This window comes from Heteronotia binoei, chromosome 15 (assembly GCF_032191835.1).
Source record: "Heteronotia binoei isolate CCM8104 ecotype False Entrance Well chromosome 15, APGP_CSIRO_Hbin_v1, whole genome shotgun sequence".
Lineage (NCBI taxonomy): Eukaryota > Metazoa > Chordata > Lepidosauria > Squamata > Gekkonidae > Heteronotia > Heteronotia binoei.
Genome location: NC_083237.1, coordinates 11,590,197 through 11,603,675, shown reverse-complemented (window position 1 = coordinate 11,603,675; position 13,479 = coordinate 11,590,197). Strand labels below are relative to the sequence as shown.

Below are 13,479 nucleotides of genomic sequence, written 5' to 3'. Positions count from 1 at the left end.
TCTTATGTGACACAGAGTGCTGGACTGAATGGGCCACTGGCCTGATCCAACATGGCTTCTCTTATGTGACTCAGAGTGTTGGACTTGGATGGGCCATTGGCCTGATCCAACATGGCTTCTCTTATGTTTTTATGTGACACAGAGTGCTGGACTGAATGGGCCACTGGCCTGATCCAACATGGCTTCTCTTATGTTCTTATGTGACACAGAGTGTTGGACTATATGGGCCATTGGCCTGATCCAACATGGCTTCTCTTATGTTCTTATTGGTGCAGGGCAGCAGGGATTTGGATCCTGCTGCCCATTGTTCCCAAGTCCCCAAGCTCCATTCGTATGGCTCCAATGAGCCTGGCAGGAGCACTCAATTCAGTTCTCACTTGAGTCCACATACACAACAGAAAGCTTGGGTGAAATACCATTTGTCACACTTCTTGCATAACAAATAAAGGTAAGGGGTTTTGTGTGTGTGTGCAACCTTTATGGAAGAAAGTGCATTTGAACCCAGATCTTGCCCACTGAAGTTGCCCTCTTTGTCTATTGAACCATACTGGTAATAATAAGGGGGGAAAGTTACAATGTTTCTTCTGCGTCTAAAAGATACTGGATAAAACACTATTAGAAGTCCCTGCTCAACTCAGTATCTCATCATGACTCTGATATAGTCTCTAGAGCCTGTTTCTCTGTAGCTCCAGTAATGAGCTCTGATCAGCAGGTTGTTGTCAAATGAAATTTCTCAGGTTTAGGTGGCAAAGAAAGAAGTCAAAGCCACTGGTTTCTGCCATGGAGAACACAGAGAGATAAATTTCTCCCAAAATTCAGGTTTCATGTGGATGGCTGAATCCAAATAGAGATGGAAACATCAGAAGAGCAGATACTTACAGCAGTACATAGCAGGTAGGTTCAGAGACTAGAGAAGTAGTCAGATCTATTGATTGCTTGTGGTTGCCCAGAGAGGTTGTGCTTAGTGGACGTCATTAAAAATAGAATGCTAGTCATCATGGAACTTTGGATTTGCCAGAGCAAATTGGGCACTCATTGAACATTGGACTTGGGCACTCATTGAACAAGCAGAAGAGACAAAGGGAAGGGGAATGAGTTGTACTACACCTTTGAGAATAAGAGGGACATGTGACCTCTGAAAAATGATTCAAGAAGGATGGGGAAATCTTGCAGATATTATTCAGACCAGGAGGATGCTTGGAAGGAAACTTGTTGATGGTTTTGTAAGAACAGAAAGCCCCCAGGATTGTACTGACCAGACAAAGTGAGTGAACAATAATTCAATAAAGCAGAAGGGTGGCGTGAAGACAGAAACAGATTAGCTTGCTTACTCACTTGGGTACACATAATTTTGTCATCCTTGAGGTGGACCAAATATGAAGAAGAAGATGATATTGGATTTACATCCCACCCCACACTCTGAATCTCAGAGTCTCAAAGGAGTCACAATCTCCTTTATCTTCCCCACCCCCCTGACAACAGACACCCTGTGAGGTAGGTAGGGCTGAGAGGGCTTTTACAGCAACTGCCCTTTCAAGGACAACTCCTACGAGAGCTGTGGCTAGTCCAAGGCCATTCCAGCAACTGCAAGTGGAGGAGTGGGGGGATCAAACCTGGTTCTCCCAGATAAGAGTCCAGGCACTACATCAAACTGGCTCTCTGATGAAGAGTTCATCTTTACCAGTACAAGGTAATCTTAACTAATGTTTATTGATGGACTTATTCTTCAGACCATCATGACCTCTGAGGCAGTAAAGTTCCAATGTTCACACGTGTAGTGTGTAAAAAACGGTCTCCTCCTATCTCTCCTTAATCTGTTTCCCTCACACTATTACTCTAGTACAGGGGTAGGGAACAGTGCCTCTCCAGATGCTTTTTTGCCTACAACTCCCATCAGCCGCAGCCATTGGTCATGCTGGCTGGGGCTGATGGGAGTTGTAGGCAAAAATCATCTAGAGAGCCACTTTCCCCTACCCCTGCTCTAGTAGAATAAAGAAGGTAACAAAAAAGTTCTATCATACCTTCTTCTCATTGGGCACAGTTTTATTAACCTGTTCTCCTGTTTCCATTTAATTGTGTCCCCTAGTAAAATGTCCCCCAAACAGACTTCTTGGCTTGCTCTTCTCCCTATGAAGTCTTGTTATGCAAACATAAAGCTATGATTTCCAAAGCATTTCTTGTGTCTAGTTTCCTTCCCATACTTCAGGGGTGGCCAATGGTAGCTCGCCAGATGTTTTTTGCCTACAACTCCCATCAGCCCCAGCCAGCATGGCTGATGATTGGGGCTGATGGGAGTTGTAGGCAAAAAACATCTGGAGAGCAACCATTGGCCACCTCTGCCGTACTTGATGGGGTGAGAAATTACTACAGTACTTAGCATTAGCTTACACATCTGTGTTCACACATAGTTTAATTCATAATGACAAACTCATTCCAAAGAGTCTTTTGGATTGGTTGGCAGTTGGGTGTCTAGGTTGGTGGGTGGTGTAGAACAGGGGTCCCCCACCCCTGGGCTGGGGACCAGTACTGGGTCATGGTCTGTTTGAAATGGGCCACACCGCCTCGCCACCCCTTGCAGTGCCTCCTCCTCCTGTTTTCACCATTTTAAGGCTGGAGAAGGGGCCATGAAGTGCCTTTCAGGCCGCCCCACCTGCCGATCAGGTGATCAGCCAGGAAAACTGCCACAACAGCGGTGAGGGATGCTGCCCTTACCTCTTTCCCAAGTGGGAAGGAGGCAAGGGCAGCATCGCTCACCGCTGCTGCAGCGGTTTTCCTGGCGATCAGCTGATTGGCGGGGGGGTCAGTCTGGGAGAGCTTCACAGCCCCTTCCCTGGCCTTAAAATGATGAAAATGGGGGGGGGGGGGAGGTGGCAAGGCTTCATTGGGGGTAGAGGGAGGAGGAAACGGGGGAGGAGGAGGCACCAGGGGGAGGCAGGGGGCCAAATTGGGTGCCCCCACCCTTTCAGCCTTGGGGCTGTGGTTGGCGGGCTGGCCCTGGGGCCAGTTCCTGGGGCCAAAAGGTTGGGGACTACTGGTGTTGAACACTGAACGTAAAGGGTGCTTTCACACTCACCAGATAATGCACTTTCATCCCACTTTCAGTGCACTTTAAGTATCATTTGCAAGTGGATTTTACCATTCCACACAGTTGAAAAGTGCACTGAAAGTGCATTGTTCAGCATGTGTGGAAGTTTTCATGTTAGCTTCTCCACCTACGAAAGGATGTCAATGTGAGTACTGTACCCTCCAGACCTGCGTTCTTGACCACAGGGGTTTTTAAATGACAAATAGAGAGTAGAGGTGACAACCAAGGAAATGGCAGCTCCACTAGAATCTGCTGGTCTGGCTGCTTCCTCATTATTCATAATAAGATCAGCTATGTTTTCACTTGAATATAGGAGCATGCTGAGCCAGGAAAGGACCATAGCTGAAATGCGGAGCATCCGTTTTCGTATAGAGGGTCCCAGGCTCAATCCCCTGAAATGCCAGTGAAAAGAATCAGGTAGCAGGTGATGTGAAAAACCTCTGGGACCCCCGAGAGCTGCTGCCATTCAGAGTAGGCAAGGTTAAGCTTGCTAGATCAAAGCTCAGACTCAGTGACCAATTTCGCACTACACTTGTTCCGGGGTGGAGAGCCCTTTTGCTACCGGGGCTTCGCTCCATTTTCGCACAAGTTGCCACGGAGCTGCAAGTTGGCATGCTGCTATTTCGCAGCAAGTGGGATATACTGACAAGCAGTTTCCGCTTGTTGCAGCATAGCGGTGCGCCAAATCGCAGCTCTGGGGCAACTTGTGTGAAAACGGAGCAAAGCCCCGGTAGCAAAATGGCTCTCCACCCCGGAACAAGTGTAGTGCGAAATCAGTCAGAATAACACAACTCACTCCATGTATTCTGTTCTTCTTGATGTATGCCCACACTTGTCTGCCTTAGACACATCACTGCTTCTCCATCTCAGTTGTCCATCATCCAAAGAACAGGAATAATCACGATCAACCCCCCCTTCTAGATAAGGTATGGGAAAAGATGTTATAAATATGACTGGGACTGGGAAATGTTTTCTTATAGAAATGTTACCTAATTATACTTTCTCTTAGATCCTTCAGGTAAAATTGCTAAGCAATGAAGAAAAGGCATGATGGGGAACCAGAGCGTGCCTGAATTCATCCTGGTGGGTTTCTCTGTTGGTCGTCAAGCAGAAATCCTTCTTGCGTGCCTCTTTCTGGCTATGTACATTACATCGCTGGCAGGCAATATGGCTGTCCTCTCAATCGTACTGACGGACAATCGGCTCCACAGCCCCATGTACTTTTTTCTCAGCAACATCTCTGTGCTGGACATTCTCTTCACCTCGGTTATTAGCCCTCAACTACTGTGGAACCTCTTTTCCAATGACAAATCCATTTCTTTTTCTGGTTGCATGGCCCAATCCTATTTCTACTTCTTCCTGGGCACAGTGGAGTTCCTCCTCTTGACCTCCATGTCCTATGACCGCTACGCTGCCATCTGCAAGCCTCTTCAGTACCATGCCATCATCAATGGTCAGGTGTGCATTCAGTTGTTGCTGGGTAGCTGGTTGGGTGGGTTCCTCTTTGTCCTTTGCCCCACCATCATGATCACCAGGTTATCGTACTGTAGGTCCAATGTAATCAACCATTTCTTTTGTGACAGTGGCCCCCTGTTGGATCTGTCCTGCTCAGACACACGTTTCATAGAACTGATGGACTTTATGCTCTCCTCTGTCGTTGTCATTTGCTCACTGGTCTTGACGCTGGTTTCCTATATGTACATTATCTCAGCGATATTGCGCATCTCTACCACCACTGGTCGGTCAAAAGCCTTCAACACCTGTGCTTCTCATCTGACCATCATCTCAATTTCCTGTGGCATCACCATCTTCATCTATGTCACACCATCCCAGAAGGAGACATTAGAAGTACACAAGGTACCCGCTGTTCTTACCACCATCGTCTGTCCCGTCCTGAACCCTTTCATCTTCACATTAAAAAATGACAATGTAAAGCAAGCACTAAAGGAAGCATTAAGGAGGAACACAGAACTGATCACTCAAAAAACCATGGGTTTCTGGAGAAAGAAGGACCAATTTTAATAAAAAGGGGCAATATAGAACTTAGAACGTGCAACAAAACAAATAGAAGGTGTCACCACACTCTGTGTTCCTATACTTTGGCCTCCTCAGTTTGAGAGCAACTTCCAGGACATCACTTCTTCCATGCTTCTCATGTCTTTCTGTTGATGTCTACTAAGAAGTAGATGCCATTGAGTTCAATGGGAGCCTTTGGTCTTACCCTTTGGAATTTGCTTAGGAATGCAGTCTTGATTCCGTGACTGTCCTCTAAAGACCTCAGAGCAGCATTTGAACATCACAATCATTATGTAGGGTAGAAAAGTCACAGTATGGAAAATTGCCATGCGGGACAAAAAAAAGATAACAATGGACAAGAGCACACAGTGAACTTTATCTTTCTGTTTGCCCTTCTGTCTAATTTCCTCTGGCCATAACTGATGGAAGACTTTCATTACCATCTCCTGAATCTGGCCTTTGCAAGCTATTCCTGTTCACTAGTATCTCTATGACAGCTGATCCTTTTAAGATTTTGGCAAACACTGCACATTTTAGGGCTTAGGGTTTTCTGCAATGCTTGAGGTTTTCTTGTTAGTTTTGTGTGATGTTTGTTTGATTCTTGTAGGACTTGATATTGTTTAATAGATACTCAAGGGTGTCCCTTTTGTAAATCCACCTAGAGTCCATTTGGGGAAATACTACAGGTTCATCAATGGATGCCTAAATTGATAAATTTATTTATTTATTATATATCCCACCCTCCCTGCTGAAGAAAGCTCAAGGTATCACTATCAACACTAGAGATTTATACTATCTGGCAATGCGGTTATAAAATGTATTTTTTGTAGGAGGCATGAAACAGAAATATGAATAAAAATGGAAATATGCCTTATTAACTTTTGTGGGTGGGTAAACTACTGTCAAGTCACAGCTGGGACTTTGGGGATTGGATAAACATATGGAGTAGAGGTCCATCAGTGGCTATTAGCCACAGGGTATTGATGGAACTCCCTGTCTGGGGCAAGTGATGCTCTGTATTCTTGGTGCTTGTGGGGGGTGACAGTGGGAGGGTTTCTAGTGTCCTGGCCCCACTGATAGACCTCCTGATGGCACACTTTTTTTGGCCACTGAGTGATACAGAGTGTTGGACTGGATGGGCCATTGGCCTGATCCAACATGGCTTCTCTTATGTTCTTATGTGACACAGAGTGTTGGACTGGATGAGCCACTGGCCTGATCCAACATGGCTTCTCTTATGTTCTTATGTGACACGGAGTGTTCGACTGGATGCGCCATTCGCCTGATCCAACATGGCTTCTCTTCTGTTTTTATGTGATACAGAGTGTTGGACTGGATGGGCCTTTGGCCTGATCCAACACGGCTTCTCTTGTGTTCTTTTGTGACTCAGTGTTGGATTGGATGGGCCATTGGCCTGATCCAACAGGGCTTCTCTTATGTTCTTATGTGACACAGAGTGTTTGACTGGATGGGCTATTGGCCTGATCCAACATGGCTTCTCTTATGTTCTTATGTGACACAGAGTGTTGGACTGGATGGGCCATTGGCCTGATCCAACATGGCTTCTCTTATGTTCTTATGGGACCTGGGACCTTCTGCATGCCATGCAGAAGCTCTTAACACTGAGCCATGGCCTCTATCTAAAGAGAAGCCAGGTCTGTAGTTTAGGGAAAGTAGGCTAATTTAGTGAACACTTTAGGAGACTGGGTCTTTCTTGGTGGCCTCCCATCCAAGTACTAACTTTGGCTGACCCTAATTAGCTTCTAAGCTCTAGATGCACTCAGACTGAAGCAGGGACTGTGGTATTCAGGCTTCTCCTAACATCATCCAAAACTCCTCATAATCCCTTCACAAGTTTTCTCAGACCTTCACATCTCTAATTGTGACCCCAGGTCTCTAGTTTTGCCCAGAAATTCCCAACGCTTGGAGAAGAGGAAAGATAAGACGACACTATTTGGGTGTAAATCTCATATCTTCACATACATTCGTGCCATTGTTGAAGAATGTTTTAATTTCATAATGACATCAATTTTACTTCTTTCTTGAGATATCAAAGAAACAAACTTTATTGCCTTGGATCATTGGAAGGCTTTCCTCCGTCCATCATATTTCTTATCCCATCCTTCCTCCAAGGAGCCCTGGACAACCAACATCCAAAGTTCTTTCCTCCTCCATCAGTCTTTTGATAATGTTTTGACAGACTGAGTTATCAAGGTATTCAGGGGTCTCCATTCCTAGTGTAACCACTGCACCATGTCAATTTGTCCTCACCACATAAATTGTTCTCCATCTACTTCTGTGGAGATGAGTTCTCCTCACATGTAGAGCTTCTTCTTCCACTGAAGTGAATGAGAAACCTTCTGGGACAAAATACCCAAGTGTGCACATGAAAGAACTTACTGCACTCTGATTGAAATATTCATATATAGGTTTTGGAGTCCTGTAGCACAGTAAAAATTTGAGCAGACTTCGGAGGATGGTGGAAGACAGGAGGGCCTGCCGTGACTTGGTCCATGGGGTCGCAAAGAGTCGGACTCGACTGTGCGACTGAACAACAACAAGCACAGTAAAAATCAATGTTTTCCAAGTTATTACTTGTCTTAGTCATCTGACAAAGTGAGCATTGATTGAATAACTTGTACCTTGGGCTGGGGGGTTGTGGGTATTTGCAGTGCTATAAGTCTCAATTTTTTGTTCTGGTACTGCACAGACTAACATGGCTACCCACTTGAAAGTCAGAGACTTGGGGATGTTCTGTCTGGAGAAGAGGAGGTTGGGGAGGGGGACATGATTGCTCTTTTCAGGTTTTTGAAGGGGTGTCATTTAGAGGAGAGCAGGAAGTTGTTCATGTCGGCAGCTGAGAATAGGCTTCGTAATAATGGGTTTAAATTATGGGCAGAAAGGTACTGGCTGGGTTTTAGGAAAAACTGTTTCACAGTAAGAGTTTTTCAACAGTGGAATCAGCCACCAAAGGAGGTAGTGAGCAGTTTTTAAGCAGTAGCTGAACACTTGTCAGGGTTGTTCTAGGCTGATCCTGCATTGAACAGTGGGTTGGATTAGATGACCTCCATGGCCCCTTCCAAATCTGTGATTCTACAATTCTATATAAGAACATAAGAGAAGCCATGTTGGATCAGGCCAATGGCCCATCCAGTTCAATGCTCTGTGTCACACAGTGGTCAAAAAAACCCAAGTGCCATCAGAAGGTTCACCAGTGAGGCTAGAAGCCCTCCCACTGTGCCCTCCCCAAGCACCAAGAATACAGAGCATCACTGCCCCAGACTGAGAGTTCCAACAATACACTGTGGCTAATAGCCACTGAGGGACCTCTGCTCCATATGCTTATCCAATCCCCTCTTGAAGCTGTTCTGCCTCCCTAGTTACGGCTATGAAGAATGCTTCTTCTACATTTTATTTGATTTTTTTTTGTTTTAAATAGTAGGCTTTTAAATCTGATAGATGTTTAAACAGGCAAAACACAGAGACATTGAAGAAATTATCCTAGACATTAAGACTCCTACTAAAAGGAGCACATCAATTGGAAAATAAATTCCATTAAATTTGATGGGATTGCCCGCCTTCTTAGTAAAGATGGTTAGGAATGGGCTCTAAGAAAGCTATTCTAAATAGATCTACTCTGAATCCTACTAAGGCATGTTCAATGAGGCCTACTCCCAGAAAAGTATTTTTAGGATTACATTGTTTATGTCATAAATGCCAAGTCTGAGAACATATTTCTCTCTCTCCCTAGTTTTAGATTCTGCTCTTAATTTTAAGGAGGCTTTATTATAGATCTTTGATTCAATTGCTATTTTTAATGCGAATGGTGTTGTCTTGTTAAAGATAAGTTTGTCATTTTATTGCTTAAATATATGAAATGAGTAATTTTCACATTACTCATAAGCCAGTTTGAGAACATACCGCTATATTTTAATAGATCATTGACACTATTCCCTAATTTCCTTGCTAATATGTTATCCTCATGTGGGCAAACATTTCTAAATTGCTTCCCTTGAGAAGCTCAATGGAGTTATCTTGTGAAAGCAGTGCCACTGAGTTTAAAAAAAAAAAAAGCGAGTTCTAAAAGGATCTGTTATTTATTCGGAAATTAACCATGAATGTTTCTTCTTGGTGGAGAACATCAGAATTTTGGATTATGTTGTCAGAGATTAGCAAATCCTAGACTCGTAGACTCTGCTCCCATTCCCTTCTTTTTCATTTGCCCTTTAAATTCTATTCAGATCCATACATATATTTTCTCTTTCCTTGCTTTCATTCACTTCACTATTTGGTAAGAACTTCCTTCCTGTACTGTTTCTTTAAGACCTCTTCCCAATGGTGGAGCATGTTGTCAGCTGTTGTTTAAAAGGAAACTCATATAATTCCCAGTCAAGGGCAAGAGAAAATGAAGGCTGTGTCATTTTGCCGGGAACCTTTTTTCAGGACACTTCAGTGTGTGGCTGATAAAAACTAGTGATCTAATAAGGGGCTAGCTGGCTTTAATTTTTACCCAATGATAGCTGGACAATATCTGAGATGGAATAATAACTTTTTCAGTGAAAGGCATGGACAACCCCCCGCCGGAAATACATCTTTTTGAACTCAGTGGGACTTACTTCTGAAAAAGAGGTCCTTTAAAAAAAAAAATCCTAGAAATTAAGAATGTGGATGTTCCTTTTTAAACTGAGGAATATATAAAAATGAAGAACGTTGGGTACCAAACCCAAGATGATGAAAAGAAGTGCCACAATGCTATCTAATGAAGTAAGTAGCACATCTGGCTTTCCTAAGCGCAGTAGCTAAAGGATTCCTACTTCTCTATCATACATATTTACTTACTTACTTAATTTTTACTCCACCTTTCTCCCAAATAGGGGCCTATCCTCTTTTCTGTTTTCCCTCACAAAACATTGTGAGGTAGTTTAGGGGAGAGCGTGTGACTTCCCAAAGTTACCCAGAAAGCTTCCATGCTATGAGCGGGCATTCAAACCTGGCTCTCCGGGATCCTAGTCTGCCACTCTGCCCACTACAGCAGCTGGCTCTTGGTAGCATATATGTGGATTTTCCTTGGATGCATCATCTGGATGCTTCTACTAAATTGTTTTTGGAAGCACATTAACATTCCTATCATACCACTTCCATGTGCATCACCTTCCTGCTCCTAATGCACGGTGCAATCTTGAGCAAAGTTAAGGCCTTCTAAACCCATTGACTTCAATTGATTTAGAAAGGCATAGCTCTGTTTGGATAGGAAAGGTCCCCTGTGCAAGCAGCAGTCGTTTTCGACTCTGGCGTGACGCTGCTTTCACAACGTTTTTACGGCAGACCTTTTTACAGGATGGTTTGCCATTGCCTTCTCCTGTCATTACACTTTCCCCCCAGCGAGCAGGGTACTCATTTTACCGACCTCGGAAAGATGGAAGGCTGAGTCAACCTCGAGCCGACTTCCTGAACCAGCTTCCGCTGGAATCGAACTCAGGTTGTGAGCAGAGGGCTCCGACTGCAGTACTGCAGCTTTACCACTCTGCACCACAGGGCTCTTATAGCTCTATTTAGGACTATGCTTAGTGTTTGCTTTGGGTGTAACTCACATAGCGGGGACTAATGGATGAAAAATTTGGCCTTGCGTAGCAGGGACTAATACAAGAAAAATTCAGCCTTCCATAGCAAGGACTAATGCATGGAAAATTCATACTTGCAAGAAAAATTTGCCCTTGCAGCAGATCCCAAGGCCTTTGTGAATGTTTGGGAAGTCTTAGCTATGTGGGTGAATGTTGACAATTACTGACATGAGATGGGCTGGCATACGTAGTCTGAAAGGTGTTGGAATTTCTGGATATTCAGATGCATTAGTCAGACATGGCAAACAGTTATGGTTGTATTCACAAAGGTGTTCTGTGCAAAGAAAGTTTTAAAGCATAATACCCCCAAAGTATTAAGGTTATCTATTTCTTTCATAGTTTATAAGGAGATGTTTGTTCAATCCTGAGAGTACTATTGCCTGGTCTTTTCGGTCCCCGAGCCTTTCTTATGAAAAATAATTGCCAGTCAAACAAACCATCGGATATGTCTGTATTGTCCTTGAAGTAAGTATTGAAATGTGAAAAGTAACACCAGGATGCAAATATATCAAAGATAGAAGGAAGCCAACAGTACAGCCCTACACTTCTGTAAAATGATTGACTTCAGTGGACATCGAAACTCTGTAACACTGTTTAGGATTGCACTGAAGGATTATTGCAGTTCTGAAATGGTGAACTATGAACATATTTCTCCAAGTGTATCCAAAGAGATTGTGAAATCAAAGTTCTTGCTTCCCTTCACATATTTTGAAACAGAAGTTCATAGTCCAGTACATTTCTCCACTGTAGCATTGAAAACAGATTTGAAATGGAAGGTAAGGAAACACTCAAAATGTGAATAAGTGGGTTACCACAAAAAAAAAAAGGATAAATTGAATTTTCTATCATGTTTATATTCAGAGGGATCAAAACTTTTTTTTTTTAATGTTTGTCTTTCATGAGGTTAGGAATGGGAAACCACACTGAACATGAATACTTTGTCCTGCTGGGCTTTCTGATTGGACACAAAGCAGAGATCTTATTGGCGATGGTTCTCTTGGCTGTCTACCTCTTGACATTGCTTGGTAACATGTCAGTTCTGTTCATCATTGCCACCATGACCCGCCTTCACACACCCATGTACTTCTTCCTCGCCAACCTCTCTGTGCTGGACTTTGCCTTTTCCACGGTGACTGTCCCCAACTTTCTGAGGAATCTCTTCTCCAATGCCAAGACTATCTCCTTTGCTGGTTGCATGACCCAATCCTACTTCTATTTCTTTTTGAGCACAGTGGAATATTTCCTCCTGACATGTATGTCTTACGACCGCTATGTTGCCATATGCAACCCCTTGCGCTACTCTTCCATCATGAACAGCCATGTATGTGTCCAGGTAGTGTTGTTTTGCTGGTTGGGCGGGTTTTGCTCTGTCCTTTATCCAACCATTATAATCATCAGGTTGTCTTATTGCAAGTCAAACATCATTGACCACTTTTTCTGTGACAGCGAACCTCTACTGAAGCTTTCATGTACTGACACACGCCTCATACAGCTAGTCACTTTTGTGTTGTCATCATTCGTCATTCTCTGCTCTTTAGCTTTGACGGTCATCTCCTATGCTTACATTGCCTCTGCCATTTTGCGTATACCCACTGGCACCGGTCGAAAAAAGGCCTTCAACACGTGCACTGCACATCTCACCTTGTTTCTAATGTCTACAGCTGTCTCCATCTTACTGTATGTGATTCCATCTGAGAAATCCTCTTTGGGGGCTCGCAAAATTCCAGCATTACTCAGTAGTATAGTCAATCCATTTCTGAGCCCCTTTGTCTATACTCTGAGGAATGATTTGTTCAAGGGAATCCTGGGTGAAATTTTTGCTCAGAGCAAAGCAGTTTTGGCTCAGAAATTGCTGATGAATCATGTGTAGCATTTTTTAAAATGGAGATTTGAAGAATGTAGAAGAAACCTGGTGTTCACTTACCCATCCATCTATTCATGCAACTCCATTAATCTTCCTTTCCCATTACTTATATATTGAGTTATCCAACCAATCATAATCAGGAAATACAGTTGGATGCCAGTTTACATACAGTTTACATAAGGTTATATACAGTTATATACAGTTGGATATCAGTTTGCTGGGGGAAACATGCAAACGGAGGAGGCCTCCCCTCCAAATTGCTATTCTGGGGATCATGAGACCTCATGTACAACAGCCATGGGTGAAAGGGGTTTTGTAAAGAAGGGAATAGAGTGAGATTGAGAGAAAAATTTGGTAGGAGCCAACCAGTGGTCCCTCTAAACTGAGATAGAATGAGCTAGCTCACAGATTTGTAGCCTCCAGCTCACACATTTTGTCTTAGCCCAGGAAAGATGACCCCAGAGCCCACTAATTTATGCAGTAGCTCACAGCTTTAATGCCAGTAGGCTCAGTAGCTCATAATTTTAATGCCAATAGCTCACAAAGTAGAATTTTTTTGTACCTTAGAGGGAACATTGGTTCTAACCCATACAGATAAGTAGATGGACAAATAGGTTAGATGAATAGTTGGTCACCCCCCCCCCCCGCTTAATTTCAGATATATAATGTTGTGATCTACATTTTCCTATTATGTGCTCTGACCATTTTGGAGGCTATGATATATTCTTTTATGTGGAACCATGAGAAGTAACGTTGACACACAGGGAAACCTTTTCTTCCACTGACATGGAATATATTTTCAATTACTCCCACAAGCCAAGACCAGGTATGAAAGATACCACTTTTGTGTGATCTCTCAGAGTTGCTAAGAAAAGCAGGACCCTTGGTTGACT

General features: G+C 43.5%; 2 protein-coding genes across 2 annotated transcripts; both read left to right on the top strand.

Moving 5' to 3' along the window:
• The first annotated feature begins 4,135 nt into the window (after window positions 1-4,135).
• LOC132583036 (olfactory receptor 6J1-like) lies at window positions 4,136-5,107 on the top strand. The gene has a single exon (XM_060254701.1). The coding sequence runs from the start codon at window positions 4,136-4,138 to the stop codon at window positions 5,105-5,107; it is 972 nt and encodes a 323-aa protein (XP_060110684.1).
• Window positions 5,108-11,632: 6,525 nt separating this feature from the next.
• LOC132583035 (olfactory receptor 6J1-like) lies at window positions 11,633-12,592 on the top strand. Its single transcript, XM_060254700.1, has one exon. The coding sequence runs from the start codon at window positions 11,633-11,635 to the stop codon at window positions 12,590-12,592; it is 960 nt and encodes a 319-aa protein (XP_060110683.1).
• Window positions 12,593-13,479: the final 887 nt, after the last annotated feature.